Here is a 17497-nt window from a genome sequence, read left to right on the forward strand (position 1 = left end):
ATTACAACTTCTTTTTTCTACGTAACTTTATTCGGTGTATCTATTTTTCTCTCGTAGCAAACGCTTTGAGATTTAATGTAGTAACTCAAAATGAACCACCTGAATATGCACACAATGCTGTCAGGTTGACTTTGATCAACCTCAGAGTAATATTTTAAGGCGTGTTTTGGCGAGTCTGAAATGAGTTTCTAGCTTGAAACTCAATGACTTAAAGGAACACGTTGCCTTGGATCGGTCGAGTTGGTCTTTGAAAAGCGATTGTACTGTTCATAATAAAATGCATATATATGGGTGGAAAGATGTTGCAAAAGTAGAATACAATGATCAACACAAACATGCCTCAAAATTGCGTGTTTTCCTTTTGCTTTGTGGACTACACGAGCGGCCATTTATGGCAGTCAAATTAACTTTTGACTCCTAAAAATGGCAGAACATGTTAGTTCACAAAGCAAAAGGAAAACCATGCAATTTCGAGGCACATTTGTGTGGATCATTGTATTCTACTTTTACATCTTTCCAACCATATGCATTACAAACGGTTACAAACGCTTTTTATATTCCAACTCTTCTGATCCAAGGCAACGTGTTCCTTTAAAAAACTTCCTACAACGCCCTCTATGTCCTCCAAGAAGGGTATTAAAGGGCAGTTCAGCATTGGACATGGTCACCCTTCTGAAGAAGCTCCTAGATAATGTACATGTGAAATGTAATTACAAAATTTTGGATTTGTAAAACCAAATCTTTTAATTCATGTTTATCAACAATCGAGATGAACTTATTTTAAAAAATGGTTCCCCAACCAGAAACTGTTCTTGTACACTTCCCGTGAAATTTGGTATCCTAAAAGTACATGGCCACTATTGCAATTGGGTTCTGCTGGTAAATCTCATTAAGTGATAGACAATTCATCATTGGGCTGTCTTGCTTTTCAAGAAACCAATCATGCATCTACAGGATTATTTCAGACAAAATAAATCAAGAGGATGCTTTTTACTACCATTACCATCTTTATAACAAACGATGACTCTGCCTTTAAAAGGCAAATGGCTTGTCAAAATATTACCATGATGTGTCCCGACAAAATTCTATTCTACTTATTTTTTGCAGACTTCACTTTCTGAGCAGTTTTTCTCTTAGATTTTTGTTTATTTATTTTTGTTTACATTTATATTAGCATTGTTTAATCTTATCTGTATGAATGAATTCATCATATTCTTTTTAAAGGAAACAGTACTAGGTACAGTGTACATTAACAGTGTAAAGGGAATGTTTTAAAACAGCTTAGTAAAGGAAATGTTTGACAGCTTTAAAGGGAATGATTTTAAAGCTTAAAAGGTATGTTTAACAGCTTAAAGGGGTTGTTTAAAAATTGGGAGTATAGGTGAAAGGTGTTTGGATTTTTCTCACGCATTGATTATAGATACCCCTTCGAAATATTTAGCTGTCGGAACTTCTGCATTATGTATCAGATGTCTAAACCATTGGCCTTTTCGATCAACAAATGTTGAAGATTGAAAATTAAGTGTGAGACTAAGATCAGAAAGACTTTGGTTTGAATCCCACTGTGGTCCCCCCCCCCCAATAGCTCTTGAAAGCACGGAGTGTACAGATGTGTAGTTGGGTTTTGTTTTTTCTGCTCTGTTTATCAAAAGTCATAATTTGCAATTGTCTGATCTTTCAATATCATCCCGAGTGGTTTTGAATGATATATAAACTATGCCAGCCTGCAATATGATATAATATGGTGAATGCATCCACACAGTACACAGTCAACCCTCTCACTGTTTGATATTTTTTTATCATCTACTGTGGTTTTGAATATTTGATAAACTATGCCAGCCTGCAATAACATGTTATGACTGCGCAGTACACAGTCGACCCTCCTACTATCTGACCATTCAATATCATCTACTGTAATTTTTGTAGTATTGTGAGTGTGCCCAACACAACACCACGATGGAAGACTTTGGGGGACACTTGGTGACAGCAGATTTGGTCATGTTATGAATAAAGCTAAACCTCAAAGTCTGCTTCATACTTCATGCGAAAATGAAGTTTCTTGCGTCACAAAAGGAAAAGCAGCGTGTACCGATTATTGTGCACCAAGTTTTGCATCGCATTCACAGGATGTATGAACCGGGCTTTAGTTTGGATTCTAATTTCTTATAGAAAAGTACATTTTCTTGAAAAGCAACATTAACTTATTTAATGTCTATATTTAACCCTTTCCTATGCATCATTAATATTCGACTTCAAAGCAAACATGTTGAGTTCTATAAAACTGAAATTATGCATTACAGTAGCATGTGTATTTTTTATAATATTTTTCCTGTCCAGTCCGATCATAAACCTATTAAAAATGGTCCGTTTGTGGCCAAATCCCACAATGTCAGCCCCTTGAAGAATGTTGTCAATTTCTTAATATTATTTGGTCATGACCATCAAATGCGTAGAGTGAAATTGACTTTCAACATGATTTTTGTAATTTTATCGTTAATGTTCACGCTGGAAGAATAATATGCAATTGGAAACACAATGTTCTCGGGTTCAAATTCTCAGATTCTAATTTTTGCAAACACTTTTGATTTACACTTTTCTGATTTAAAATTCGATTGGAATAGAAGCTTCTGGATAGATGGTTTAATTTGGATACATTTCTTGAATGCAGGATGCATTTACACGCAACATCTTCTCCCTTTCACACAAAAAAGCACATTATAGGCTCGCCCCACAGGCATGGTGTCATGTTACAGCATTATGGAACTTTACATGGATATGTATAAATTGGACCATTCATCATCGGATGAGAGTGGGGAAATCTCGGGGGAGTGGGGGCGCTTACTTCACTGTGAATATCAAGGAGCTAGAAGAGGCAATGATGAATAGCACAAGGGACCTGTACTTTTGTGAATTTTTACTTTCATCTTAATTTTTTTTTACAATTTGTTAAAAACACATATGGAGGATTTCTTACGATTGAGTTCTTTTAAAAATTATCAGATTATTGCTGACAGAATGCAAATTTAACAAAATGAACATTTGTTTTCCTCTAAAATAATATCCTACAAAAATACGCTTGTAAGATTATGTTATCATGCATCTTTATCCATGGTTTTTGACATTGCTTTCATACGAACACTTGACTGAGTATGCATTATAATCTAAACCATGCACTTAACTACATTGTCATGCTAGAAACATTTTCATGCAATTTATGTATCTTTGTATTTTTTTGAAATTGTAAACTTGGGTGTTTCACTGATAATGATGCCGATTATTACTACTACTAATATTATTATCATAAAAACTAGAGGAGATTTCATCTTCAGATTATTGAATTGCATAGACAGGTATAGCACCATAACTGAAAGCTCTGTGTACAAAAATAAATACTGTTGGGTTTTTTTTGTAACAAAAGTTCTTATAAAATACAGCACCATATTTTAAGATATTCTTTTAAAAAATATCAAGGAGTAAAAATACATTTAAAAAAAAAACAGCTTATCAACCAAACTGACTTGTGGTACAAATCCCAAATGTGGTAGTGGCCTTTTGTTTTTACCCAAGCTGCTAGAGCCTTTCCTAATGGCTTCATACATGTATTTAGTTTGTTTTTCTAACACAGATTAGGATCTGATTATTTCACTACATTTTAGGGTGGCACGGTTGGCTTGTGCGTAAAGCGCTCGCCTCTCACCAAGGTGACCCCGGTTCGATTCCCGGTCGGGGCCATATGTGAGTTGAGTTGTGCGTTGGTTCTCTGCTGTGCCACGAGGGTTTTCCAGACTATCCGGTTTTCCTCCCTCAGGAAAAAATCAAACACTTTCGATCTTGGCTGTGCTCCGTGGTCATAATGGGTTGATGTGGCTGGCAGCTGAATGCGTCTTTGCATACCTGCTTCTCGAACACGTTGTAGCCGCGTCCTTCGCAATTCAGCTCTTAGCTGCGAGTAAGGACGATTAGCCCCCCAAATTATTATTATGTTCACAACATTGCTCAGCACAGAAAATCTATTGCTTACAGAAACAGGCAACCAGCCCAAATTGCAAACTGTTGAGACTGGTGCCCCATTCAGTATTTCCTAAGCAAAGAAAATTTGTAAAGCAGTAAAAGAGAAAAAGTTATCTTTTCAACCAGTATTTACTGCCATGCAGCTCTAAATGTACCCTCACCCAAAACCACAAGTTTGTTTTTGAAACACAACCTCCATCCCAAGTGACCCCATAAGATAACATAACAATAAATTAACAAATTTGAAAACAAGGTTAGACACTCAAAGTTCTTGGTGTGGGAACTTTTCACTGCGTATATGCCTGCCGAAATGGGTGGCCTTACTCCCAGTAAAGATTTCATATTTGCCGAGGATTTCATCCACACTGAGCTTGCCATCTCCATCGCTGTCTGCAACATCAATTAGATGAATAGCCTGGATGGAAAGAGAATTTTAAAAAACATGTCAGTATTTTTTCTTGGCTCTCTTACTCTAAACGCACCGTAGGATGGTTGTGATCTTTAACGCAACTGGACACCTTTGGTACTTGTCAAATACCAGTATTCTCACCTGATGTATCCCAACATAAATTATGCATAAAATAATGAACCTGTGAAAATTTTAACTTAATTGATCGTTAAGTTGCAAGAAAATAATGTCACAAAAACACCATTGTGGCACAAGTTGTTTGCTTACAGATGCCTGAGAAAGCAAGTCTTTTAAAAGTTTTTTTTCTTCAGAATCAAGTATTTTAGTGGAATAAATGTCCTCTTTCTCAAAAACTACATCACTTCAGAGAGAGTCGTACTCTCAATGTTTTATACTACCAACTGGTCTCTGTCATAAGCTGTCCTAGCTGTCCTAAATGCGCAGCAACAATATTATTATTGGGCTGTTTGCCTACCCAAAGTGATGACAGAAAAACTTGCAAGGTAGAATTGCTCGTTGCCAATTCGATTTTTACACTAATATATTGTTAGTGACTAACAAATGTGTCCAATGACTTTAAAATCACTAGTGCCAAATTTTATGCAAAACAGTATTTACAATTACCACCAGGCAAATGTCAACCGAGGGTGGTTTAGATGTTAACAAAGACACACGCTATGTTAGACTTGCCTCTTTCTCTGCTGTGATTTGGTAGCGAGGTTTAACCCATTGAACCAGCTCATCTCCTTCCATCACACCATTCCCATCTTTATCAAGTTGCTGTTTGAAGATCTCCCGCTCCTCTTCCACCCATAGTGGCTCCTTTCGCTTCCCTGTCAAGTCTGCGAAATAAATTCAAAGTTAGTACCTTGGTTTATTTGTTGTATGGTCTAGCTGCAGTTTACCGTACAATACTATCAACCACAGCAATCATACCACCTCTCCTTTTACCAACAGTGACATTATTCAACCTAAATCACCCACACAAAAAACATTCATTCATGTATATGCAGACCTGGAAATCAATGATTTTTTTATTTTTTTCCCATTTGGGCTTTTGGCTTTGTACATATTGGTATTAGAATGTACTCGCTCTGTCAAAACACCAGGGGTGGATTTCACAAAAAGTTACGGCTAAACTTATCGACTACTAGACTTCTGTGCTAATTAAATAATTGATATGTGAACCAGATTGCCTCATGAATATGTATGTTTTTGAATATGCAGGAGGTATATTTTAATTATTTGCATACAGACCTGGTAAGTCATTTCCATCATGATATTTCCCAATAAATTCATCCATTTCCACAGCACCATCTCCATTCAGATCAAAGTCCTCCAAGAGTTTCTCGATGACCACTTCCTTTGCAGAAAATAAATGAATGTATTAAGAACATCTTGGCTGTAAAGAGATTGCAGTTTCCCGACTGAAAGACTTTTCTCAATTTCCCCATTTCATAGAGCTGTTTAAGCACAAAACTTGCTTACAAATTTTATTCTGATCGAAAGTCCAGTCATAGATTGTACATGAGAAAAGGTATTTTGGCTAGTAATTTTTTTTCTGGTAAGATGTGACACTACATACCTGCATACCGTCAACAGCATTGGGATTGTAGAATGACAAAAGCTCTTCTCCTTCCAGGAATCCATCTTTGTTTTTGTCAGCCATCTTGAACATTTTCTTGTTGCTTTTGAACTCCTTTATAACAAATAAGAACAATACTTGGTATTTATTTGGCGCTTATAAACATTGTATCAAAGCATCTTACAACCCTTGTTCATCGAGCCTTGAGCTTTTCTTAAACCATCTCAACTCCTTTATGCATTGAAGCAACGGCTGCCAAATGAGATCACAATGGGTCAACAGGCCTTGGTTAGCCATCTTTTTTACCATTAAAAGCAAGGTAACCAAACTGAGGCCGGAAGGGGAAAATAGTCTGGTCCCTCTAGCTCTAGTACAATAAGAATCACCAGTCATTATTATAAATACACACAGGGAACCTTTACCATTCTCATTTCATCATCGGGGTATTGCTCATCACTTTCCGGTATGAAACCCAAGACATGCTGACTGTACTCCTCCCAAGACAGGCGGCCATCTTTGTTCTTGTCTTGGATTAGCATGTGCTCTTCAGCGATGACTCTGTCGATGTTTTTCAAGGAGCCGATGACCCACTCCTGCAGTTCCTCTGTGAAGGGGGTTCAGGAAGTAAAATTTGTGAAAAGAAGAACTTAATTGTGATGTCAGATTTTGAAGTCATCAAGTTTCAACTTAAGGTCAGAGAATTCTAATTCCTGATAATGACCAATACAGGCCTCGAAATAACCCACATCGGTTAGGTGCCGATTCCTTTGCTGTGGTGCCCTTAGCACAGTTCAAATTCAAATTCAATTTTTTTATAGAAGTGCCCCTTAGCAGAGGAAAATTGATGTGTCCCTTCAAGAAACAAGTTCCAAGACCTGCAAATGTTTGTATTTCTTTAACATATTTCTTTACCTTTATCTAGATGGCCATCAGCGTTGACATCGGCTTTTTTCAGTATCACTTGAAGACGTGCCTTGCTTTCCTCCTCAGATAGTGTCTTGAACTCCTTGGCAGCCCTCTATTACACAAGAATAACAAAAGGTTAACCCTCCTACCTTTGGTATCATTTTCCAGTGAGGTGATCAACCATTTAACTGGATTCAACTGTATGGGTTATGTATGGTGGACAGCTATGCAAAGAACTAACCTTGTGTGTTCTATGTAGAACGCTTACACCCCTATGCAACATTATTCAAGTAAATGGTTAAAAAACATGAGTTTCAAGAACAAAAGTGTAAACGGTTTAACAATTATATGGTGCTCCCTGCTACAATGAAATTGAAAAATTCCTGGGGGGGGGGGGTTTTCTTATGATCCTCAAGGTCATCTTTTCCCCCTACCCCTTGACACTCCCTACTCACATATCCACCAAGAAACATCTCATGATCAAAGGGCTTTGTCCGGATAAGGTCCAAGTCCAGATCCGGGGGCGGGACGCCTAACCCGTGCAACATCACCACAGCTGTCAGTAAGACCATGCTCAAGCAGATACCTATTGTTGATGACATTTTGACACCTGAGATGAGAGGATCCAATTAAAAGCCAGTTTCAAAAAAACAAAGTAGAGAAAGTCTTGTGGTTCACTAAAGTAATATAATTTACTTTGAGTCATAATTTGTATTCACAAACAGTACAATATTAGTATCATCATTAATTATAAAAATAGGTTTTACACCCCCCCCCTCCCAATTGTGTGGCAAAGCTCTAAGATTTTCCTTCCTCCATGGGGGACCATGCATGACCATACAAGTTCTACAAGTCCCCCAGCCCTAGTTGCAATAGCGTAACCCTCCTCGTAGTCGGCACGTTATCGCAACTACCCCCCCCCCCCCCCCACCCACCAAACACCCACCAACCGAACATTGATTAGAGGGGGTGCAAACAACATCATGATGGAGCAAATTGAATGATACAATCAATCAAGGAAACTGTAACATGATTTAAAATGATAACTTTTTCCCGTGGTTGCCAATTAAATTTGAGATAGATACCCCAGCACTGCGCGTAAACTAAGCTAAGTGCCAACAAAGACCGATTGTTCTGTTCAAACTTTACAGTACACCGGAAGTGCATTGACTCACACACCAACACCGACAACAGAAAAGTAAGTGCGACTACGAATGCGATATAAAAGGAAAACGGTCACAGTACTTGTCCTTTTGTACCTTACTAATGTTTACCTTTTACCATAGAAATAAAACCTGTTCATCCCCATTGCTGATAAATAAAATAATTAAACCTCACCATACTCACCTCCTAAAACAGCACACACACGGCGATCGAGTTTTGAGAAGTTCAAAGGTTGATAGCATGAACTTACCATTTTGAGTACAGGTAATACATTTTTTTTCGCGTAAACTTTAACTGGGTTTAACAATGTTTTCTGCAAAAACACAATTATAAAAAAATAAAAAAACACCATTTATTTAGCTGAAAATTTTAAATAAATTAGATATTTATATCTATTTTGATGACTCTTTGGGTTTTTTTATAAGGAAATTTAAAAGATATTTACTTTTCCTTAGAAGTGGTATCGCCCAGCCAGCCACAAGCGATTTCTCAACGGCTATTTGCGGGCGTTCTCGGCACACAAACACACGTGACGACGACTGTTTGTAAGCATTTCATGAGAAAAGTGACACTGTCAGCATCACAACAACAGCAATGACTCTCCTTACTGGAAGAATCTTTTTGAGGGTAACTCGAAGTAGTTACAACAACTTTCAAGCTGTACGCTTACAGAAAGTTGCAATAGCTTCTTCACGACCTGCCAGTACCTTCTTCCAAAAACCGCTGAACTATATCGACGGCGAACGGGTGGCACCAAATGATACAGCTCAACAGTTCAAAGTCGTGCAACCATCCACAGGTTGGTTGAAAAAGTTTGTTTAGCATTTTAAAATTACCAAAATAGTTCCCCAGGCATTACAAAGCCGATAGAATGCAAACAAGTGCGTATCTTTCATTGACACTTTAATGATAGATAAACCTCTGCCTGTACTGCAGCAGTAGTACACACACAAAAAGTAGCTCCTAAGCAGGATGGTACATCATGTGACAAGTGCCCAGTTTCTTTAAGTGTTGGGATAACTTTCTGTATTGCGCCAACACTTTTTCACTCATAGATACTATATTATTTCATATTGAATGAAAAAGTGGTGGCGGGCGCCATCGGAAACGTTTCCTTTCACTATATGGCATCTAGTTATTGTTATGGTATTTTGGCTGGTAACTTATAATTAGTATAATTTGTTTTGTGCTATTGCACTTCTACAGGTGAAGTCTTGTGTGAGTCGGCAAGCTCGAGTCAAGAAGATGTGGAACTCGCTGTGGCGTCGGCCAAGAAAGCCTTTCCAGAATGGTCAGAAACACCAGCTATGGAGAGAGCCAGAATACTCCAGAATGCAGCAAGATTGATAAGGGTGAACAGTTTGTGCAATACCTTACTAATTATTTCACATTTGGACCTGATAAGTGCAGAATTTTGACGTGCACATGACAGCAATGTTTATCACAGGCATATCCGCGGGTGGGATTCGAACCCACGGCCTGTGCAATTCTAGGGTAGTGTCGTAGCAACTAGTGCAATTCTAGAGCAGTGTGGCTTGGTGAGTGGTCAAGAGTGGGGAAACCAGTTTAATGAGAAACTACATTCTTTTGTCATTCATTTTAAGTACGTTTTCTTCTCTCCAGGAAAGAATTGAAGATTTCGCTATCATGGAGACGACAGACAATGGTAAAGCCATTACAGAGTCGCGGGGTGACGTCACATCGACAACGGATGCACTGGAATTCTTTGCTGGGCTGGCACCGACTCTAGCTGGTAAGTCTGTACTCTACATCTCTTGAACTTCATTTGGTTCACTCTCTCAGAAAGATTATCAAATAATATACCACAAATAGTATACCTCCGTTGGTAGAGCGTCTACACGTTAAGCCAGAGCTGTTGGTTCAACAAGCGGTTGTTGGTGGTTGTTTAGATACAAAGTAAACAGGTGGTGAAGTTTGAACTTGCACCTAATCCACTAGCTTTTTCACTGGTTCAAATTTCATATTAAATACTTGATGCTTTTCAACATTGATCTAGCCAGCCAGACAACTTGGGTACTAGAATTTTGACGGGTCCTCAGTTGTTTTCACTAGCAAAACTAGTGGACCACTGTTGGGTGTAGACGCTGAACTTTTCACCTCTTTTTCTTTACCGTTTCATGTTACAGGTGAACATTACCAGTACCCTGGTGGCACCTTTGGGTACACAGTACGAGAACCACTGGGTGTGTGCGCCGGGATAGGGGCGTGGAATTTCCCCATCCAGATGGCTGGGTGGAAGGCTGCCCCTGCCCTAGCGGCAGGCAATACTATGGTCTTCAAGCCGTCTCCTATGACACCACTCACAGCTGTCATGTTTGCTGAAGCTCTCATAGGTACAAACCACCAGAACACAATTTCATAAAGCATTAAGCACAAAAACCTGCTAAGCACAGATAAGTGTTGCTGAACAGAAACAAGTTACCATCCAAAATTACATTAGGTTTACATTGTTGTGAATGCCCCACTAAATTTTTGCTTAGCAAAGAAACTTGTTGAGCAGTATTTTTTACTATAAAATTGTGCACCATGGCCCCGCTTACTGTAGGCAAAGAATCCTTACTTGAGGAACCAGGGAATTACCTGCTTACATCAATTGTATTTCACAGGTTAGCAGGGAATTTCTTTGTATTCTTTGCTTACACAGCTAACACATAAATGAAGAATGGCGATCTGAATGAAGAATTTGGCGGGATCTAAGCAGAGCCAGTTGGACCCAGTTGTATTTGTCAGATTTCAGTGTTATTGCGTCCTATCCGAAGGTCAAAGCAATAATGGTTTAAGTGTCTTGCTTCAGGACACAGGTGTCAAGACCAGGATGCGAACCCACACTCTGCTGACCAGAAACTCCAAAACTTGACTCGTTGCTCTTAACTGCCCCAAACCATCAAAATGACCCATTCATATGATTGTGTCCACCCTCTGCACAGACAGTGGCCTACCCAAGGGTGTCTTCAATGTTGTCCAGGGTCAGGGAGTGACCGGTGGTGCGTTGACATCACACCCTGATGTCGCAAAGGTCACCTTTACTGGCAGCGTTCCCACCGGTAAAACAGTAAGTCTCTTTCTTTTTTTCTTTTTTATGCAAGTTTGCCCCCAACGAGGCTTTAAAAAAACGATCTTGTTAAGGGGTTACAAGAAGAAAAACCATTAAATGACAATGTGAAAATGAATTGTAGATTGGGAGGGGAACATGCACCAGGCAAGGAGTTCTAAAGAGTTCTAAAAGTCTTCTTTTTAAATTTGTTTGTTTGAAGGAGTGATGACCAACTCGTGGAGATTGTTTTCCAACCATCCAATGTATAAAGCAGGTTACAACAAATGATTCGCTTGGTTTGGGATGAAATACATGGTCCCCCATGTGTAAAGCCTGGTTCATATACTTCCTGCGAATGCGATACAAATTTTGTCGTCACAAATTGACAACAAATAGCTCACATCAGTTGACTTGTGCTCAACTCCTGCAAAACATTCGCAGCGAGAACAGACCTGTGACATCAAAATTTCTATTGCAGGAGGTTTAAACCAGGCTTTAGGGGTACTAATGTAGAGCTCTTTAGGGGTAGTAATGTAGAGCGTGTTTACAAAACAATTACTTTTGAAATTTAGATCATGAGAAGTTGTGTAGATGACCTGAAACATGTGACCCTGGAGCTGGGGGGTAAATCTCCCCTCATCATATTCGCCGATGCTGACCTGGATAACGCAATCAATGGAGCCATGCTAGCAAACTTTCTGTCTCAAGGAGAGGTCAGTGGACTTTCATATTGACCATGTGAACTTTAATTACAATAAGTTTGACCGTGTACATTCTTTGAGTATTCTTGAAGGCAGAATACTGTACAGGTCATATGGGAAATAATTTCCACATAAATCCAAGAATTATGAAAGTAAAAGCTGGACAAGTGTTGAGATGAGCCCCCTTTCATCATATGAAAAGTTGATAAGAATTAGGCAGTGCAGTCTCCTTAAAATATAAGATTTTTATGATTTCTTCCAGTAGGCTTTGTGCAAACCGTGCCTGATGGAAGTCCAGGCTCTGTGGCTCTTTTGTAAACATGTGATGTCACAGGTCATATCGTCTATGGACTTCCCCTATGGACTTTAGAGTTAGACTTCCCCTATGTACTTTAGTCTTAAAGCCATTGGACACGTTCGGTAAACAGTATTGTCCAAAGGCCCACACTTTGTGTATCACAACATATATATAAAATAACAAACATGTGAAAATTTAGGCTCAATCGGTCATCGGAGTCGGGAGAAAATACGGGAAAACCCATACCTCGTTTCCACACGTTTAGCTGTGTCATGACATGTGTTTAAAATAAATCCGTAATTCTCGTTAGCGAGAATTGATAATTGTTTTATTGTTTTCTCAAAAAGTAAAGCATTTCATGGAATAATATTTCAAAAGAAGTCTTTCACCATTACCTTCTATAAACCCTGTAAGTTATTTGTAAATCTGTGAACTTTATTTTTTTTTTTCTGTTCCGAAAGTGTATAATGGCTTTAACATAAGAATTCCTGTATGTGACTTTAGACTTGATTTATTACTTTCACGATAAAACTCTAGCAATTTTGGAATTGAGAATTAACTTAACACTTGCTCTATATGGCTTGAGACTTATCATGAGACTGTCCCTCCCTATAGGGTTTGAAAATTGCAAGAGACACCTTTTGGACGCGCGAGTTGCTCTACCATCCATTGAATGTAAAGGCTTTCCCTATAAGACTTAACTTTATACAATCCTCAATGACCTGACTACTCAATGACTTTAAAACTTACAAGTAATCTAGACTTGACTACAAACTACCTAAATGGCACTTCTGATGAATATATCCACACAGGTGTGTTCCAATGGCACCAAAGTTTATCTTGAGAGGAGCATCAAGGAGACATTTGTGGCGAAGCTCCTAGAGAGAGTAAGATCCTTGAAGATTGGCGACCCCTTCAGGGAAGACACCCAAGTCGGAGCTCTCATCAATCAAGAACACATGGAGAAGGTCCTTGGATATGTCAGGGGAGCTAAGGAACAGGTTAGTTCATTGGCGGCATTCATATGTTGAGCTACAATTTGAAGTATGAGACCTATTCCTTCGTTCGTCGTTTCAAGGTGCAATGACACAAAATGTTGCTGATCAAACCAGGACACCCGGGCGAACCCCATCTCTTTACGAAAAGTGCCCTGGGTTCTTTCAAGTGTCAAAACTGGGACAAGAACTCACACTCTGCTGATCAGAAAATCCAGAGCTTGGTGCTTTTATCCACTTGGCCACAACACGTGAGGGAATGATCCAATGGGATCTTCCCTGTTCTAAAAGTTGGTGGTATATCCCAAAACAGTACCACTAAACAGTGCATACAAAAAAATCTAAATCTAAAGTGGAGTAAGACTTCGCCCTCCTCACTTAGGTTGGCCAGGGCCTCCACAATGCTATTAGACCTCTTGCATTGACCGGCATCACTGAGGTGAAACAATGGAAACATGTGCAACGCACCGCAAAAACTCTCAGCAAATGTTAGGTCTTTCATCCTCAGTGAAGGCGCTGTTTGAGCTTGTGATGTCATACGCAAGGGGTTTATACAAATGTTTCAACTTTAACCAAACCACTCTAAAAATTACAGTCTGTAGAGACGGTGACTCTATTTGGTGACCACATTCGTTATTTAATCATTTTCACACAGGGAGCTACCATTCTTTGTGGAGGGGAGAGGGTCATCCCAGACGATGCAAAGCTTGCAAATGGATTCTTCATCAGTCCCTGCGTAATGGACAACCTCACAGATGACATGACGATAATTGTGGAGGAGACATTCGGCCCTATTCTGACCCTGCTGACCTTTGACACAGAGTCAGAGGTCACAAGGCGAGCAAATGACACACCATTTGGGTTGGCTGGCGGGGTATTCACAAAGTAAGTTTATACTGTCGATCACGTTTTATATCACACCACCCTGATGAATCCATCCAACATTTATAAACCATCCGGCAGCCATCATCTTCTAACATCGGTTTAAAAAAATTAAATCTTGTTGCATATGGGGGGACATTTAATTCTCTGTTGCTGCACCACTCGTTGACCATTGATCCTTGCGCAAACTTGACCAGTGTAGAGAAAAAAGAGGGGCTGGTATCATTATGCTGCAAATCATGCACCAAATGCTAACAAATTCCAAACACATCTCATGTCTAAAGTATTTTCTTAATTTTTCTTGTCTCACCCAACCCAGGGATATTCAACGCGCCCACAGAGTGATCAAGAACATGAAAGCTGGATCTTGCTGGATCAACACCTACAACATGTACCCCGTCGGCTGGCCGTTTGGGGGCTACAAACAGTCTGGGCTTGGCAGAGAAAACGGAGCAGTCACGCTGAATAACTTCACACAACTGAAGAGTGTTTATGTTGAAATGGGCGATGTGGAATCACCATTGTAAAACAGAACTTTGTTACCAGACTGTGGGCCTTTTGCCAAACCCTATGTACTGGGTTCAGTTTCATAGAGTTGCTTAAGCACAAAAAGTAGCTGAGCACAATCAAATTATGCTTAGCAGAATATGGTTACCAGCCAAAATGCCATTTTGCATGAACAATCTGTAATGGGTACCCTGCCAAGTTTTGCTTAGCAGAAACTTGTTAAGCAATATTGTCTGGATAAGCAGCTCTATGAAATTAGGCCCTGGATTTACTCTTTGAATGTAAACAAGTGAAAAACCACTTGTTTTGTTTGCCATACCACTCTTTCTAAGAGCCATATGGCGGACAACTCTTTTAAGAGTGAAAGCTGGTACTTTCAACTTGATTTAGAGTTAAGGTCGTTCCAATTTCGCTCAAAAAGAGTGACACGGATTGACTTTCACTCTCCTAAAAACCTGACACCTCGTAAAATGTTCACTCTTTTATATTAAAAGAGAATACGAAGGCTATGACCACTGTTGCTCTGGCCTTGGTCTTGGCCTTGGTGTCCCGTCCAAAGTTTCCCAATAAGATTTCCAATGGAGGTGCCCTTGGCAAAATGAAATAAACCGATCCAATTAGGCTCCGCCCATGACGCACGTGTGAGCAAGAACACGTGAGCCTCTCCAATGCCTTTCTGCACAAACTGCCGCGCACGCCAAGCATACGCGCACGCATGTCGAACCTTATTTGTCGGACCGTCGTTGTGTTGTGATTGGTCAATACGCAATGGGGCGGAGCTTAATGGATCGGTCTATTGGCCTTGCCTTTTTAAAGATGATATTCCAGGTCTGGCTCTGGTGGGGGCTAGTCTGAAACTGTTTTTTGTGCCACAGCTAGAAAGCTGTCTCTGTAGAGGAATACTACTCTCTAAAAAGAAAAATTACATCATGGGAATTTGTTGTATTATTTGAGAAAATGTTGATTTGTTGGGTAGGAATTCTCATAAAATATTCACATTATTTTAGGCATTTTAGACTGCCTAGAAAATCAAGTGCAGTCGCTGACAATTTAATTTGTCAGACAGACCTTGTTGTATTAAAACTGACATGTTCGATCAACTGATAGTTGGCATAGTTTTCCACATTGGAAACTTTATAAGATTGTAATTAAAATTATGGTGAAAGGCGTGTACTCTGTTTTCAGTTGTCATGAAAGTGCACAACATCACTGGCAAATCTTGCCTTTTTTTTTTTATAGATTTCACTTAAGGGAGGACACTTAATTTGCTGAAATTTTCACAGTTTGCTTGTATTGTGTAATTAAAGGGCGGGAATAAATTACCTTATTAATGAGATTATATTTATTTGTTTGGGGTTTCCTTTTAATTAATGTTTAATACAGTGAGGAATAGTTTTTTTTTTCTCACATGAACCAATTTTCACAGATTTGTTAAATATATATATTTTTTTTTTATTGTTTTTTTTTATAGTATATTTTCGCTGATTGAATAATTTTTGGTCGAATGATGCTGTTACTTTCAAAGTAAACAAAAAACATGTAACAAGTTAACAAACTTTTGCACATGCCATAGACTGCAGAGAATACAAAGCATGCAAAGTGTTTGGACATGGAACCGAGTTACCAGTGATGTCGAGATCCAAAAAATACTTAATTTTTAGTTTTTAATTATTTTTAACTATTGCTTATTGTTTGGGATTTTGTGTGCAAATACCTCAAATAAAAGCATAAACTTACTCAAATCTGTAACAGCTATTTGATTTTCAAATCTGAATTTGATTGTGTGAAATAAAGATGACTATGTAAACTGAATACAAACATGGGTCTCGGAAATTCGGCTTGGTCCTGTATGTCATGGTCGCGATTATTGTTTTCCCTTATTTAGACCTAATTATAAAAAGCAGCAAAACTTTTGCCCATATTAAATCAATCCTCCAGCCAAAATATGATTGGTCTTCAAATAAACTTATTTCATTACATAAAAAAGAGGGCTTCCAAGTTTCTTGGATGTTATCTTACAAAGTTTTTTTTTTTTTAAAGTTTGTTAAAACTTACTTTATAAGATAATATCTAAGGAATTTGGAAGCCTGTCTTTTTGTATTTTTATAAGATAATATAAGGTATTGGGAAGCCTGTCTTTTTGTATTTAATGAAATAAGTCTGTAGTTTTAAGCTAGCGCTGTTTGTCAGAGTGGTGCGCCCTCTTGGGACTTTCATTCGAGCGCCAAAGAAATCGTTGGCGCATGCGTATGTATCATCCCTTCGAAGCGCCCGTCGACACGTGTGAACGACTGCAAAAAGGGAGCAGAATTTTCCTCAAAAATTGTACCTTTTTCTGTGGGCAGAAATGGTTCAAACATGAGCCACAAATGCTTTGAGAACTATAGAGCAGGATGTTTCTTCAAAATAGCGGTTCAGAGATCGGTAAGTTTGTAAAATTGTCGGGGAAAATCAGGGAGGGAATTTTTGATAATTCAAACAAAATGCATTTTCGTCTGCCAGGCCCCAGTGCTGGTAAATGCCATAGCTTGGGAGAAACTGTTTCAATGTTTTATAACTTAAGTATCATTTCAAGATTTGTTGTTGTTTATTATTATTTATTTTAAACAGTTACATTGACCAGAAGTAGTCCAGGGAAGTTTATAAAAGTTTAAAAACTGTTATCAAGTGTCTTCCACATTGTATCTGACCTCCAATTTTTGTAGCTTGCGAGACCTGGTCACTTTCTTTTGCTTTTCACTTCATTGACTTTATTTCCCTTTCATAATCCTGCAGAGCAATTTGAGCAACAGAGTGAAATCCTGGTCTGCATTATTTATTTTTATTCCCCCCTTCTTTCATATCCTAAAAGGGGACAAGTCATTACTCCCAAATTTTAAACTTTTTAAATCTCTCTTTGAAAAAAAAACATTTTTCCCTTTTTGAGTGTCATTATAGGTTCTATTTCTTTCAGTTTGGATTCAAAACATTCTCCAATTGTCTCC

At 38.7% G+C, this 17497-nt stretch overlaps 2 protein-coding genes across 2 annotated transcripts; one reads left to right on the forward strand and one right to left on the reverse strand.

Moving 5' to 3' along the window:
• Positions 1 to 3933: 3933 nt before the first annotated feature.
• LOC117302873 (reticulocalbin-2-like) lies at positions 3934 to 8276 on the reverse strand. The gene is made up of 8 exons (XM_033786836.1): positions 8259 to 8276; positions 7367 to 7521; positions 6918 to 7023; positions 6428 to 6609; positions 6006 to 6119; positions 5678 to 5783; positions 5111 to 5262; positions 3934 to 4426 (listed from the first exon to the last, which is right to left on the reverse strand). The coding sequence occupies exons 2-8, from the start codon at positions 7511 to 7513 to the stop codon at positions 4274 to 4276; spliced, it is 960 nt and encodes a 319-aa protein (XP_033642727.1). The 5' UTR covers positions 7514 to 7521; positions 8259 to 8276; the 3' UTR covers positions 3934 to 4273.
• Positions 8277 to 8617: 341 nt separating this feature from the next.
• Positions 8618 to 15199, forward strand: LOC117302874 (4-trimethylaminobutyraldehyde dehydrogenase-like). The gene is made up of 9 exons (XM_033786837.1): positions 8618 to 8874; positions 9282 to 9427; positions 9699 to 9828; positions 10223 to 10429; positions 11024 to 11148; positions 11703 to 11843; positions 12942 to 13130; positions 13780 to 14009; positions 14326 to 15199. Exons 1-9 carry the CDS (start codon positions 8670 to 8672, stop codon positions 14531 to 14533), a joined length of 1581 nt encoding a protein of 526 aa, XP_033642728.1. The 5' UTR covers positions 8618 to 8669; the 3' UTR covers positions 14534 to 15199.
• Positions 15200 to 17497: the final 2298 nt, after the last annotated feature.

This window comes from Asterias rubens, chromosome 19 (assembly GCF_902459465.1).
Source record: "Asterias rubens chromosome 19, eAstRub1.3, whole genome shotgun sequence".
NCBI lineage: Eukaryota > Metazoa > Echinodermata > Asteroidea > Forcipulatida > Asteriidae > Asterias > Asterias rubens.

Bases quoted from the DNA above. Each gene is read 5' to 3' on its own strand.
- LOC117302873 (XM_033786836.1), bottom strand. From the start codon at position 7,513: ATGTCATCAACAATAGGTATCTGCTTGAGCATGGTCTTACTGACAGCT. The intron at 5,263-5,677 runs GTCTGTATGCAA...TTTATTTCGCAG, and splicing joins TGATGGAAATGACTTACCAG to ACTTGACAGGGAAGCGAAAG. The intron at 4,427-5,110 runs GCAAGTCTAACA...CTTTCCATCCAG, and splicing joins AAATCACAGCAGAGAAAGAG to GCTATTCATCTAATTGATGT.
- LOC117302874 (XM_033786837.1), top strand. From the start codon at position 8,670: ATGACTCTCCTTACTGGAAGAATCTTTTTGAGGGTAACTCGAAGTAGT. The intron at 10,430-11,023 runs GTACAAACCACC...CCCTCTGCACAG, and splicing joins GTTTGCTGAAGCTCTCATAG to ACAGTGGCCTACCCAAGGGT. The intron at 13,131-13,779 runs GTTAGTTCATTG...ATTTTCACACAG, and splicing joins TCAGGGGAGCTAAGGAACAG to GGAGCTACCATTCTTTGTGG.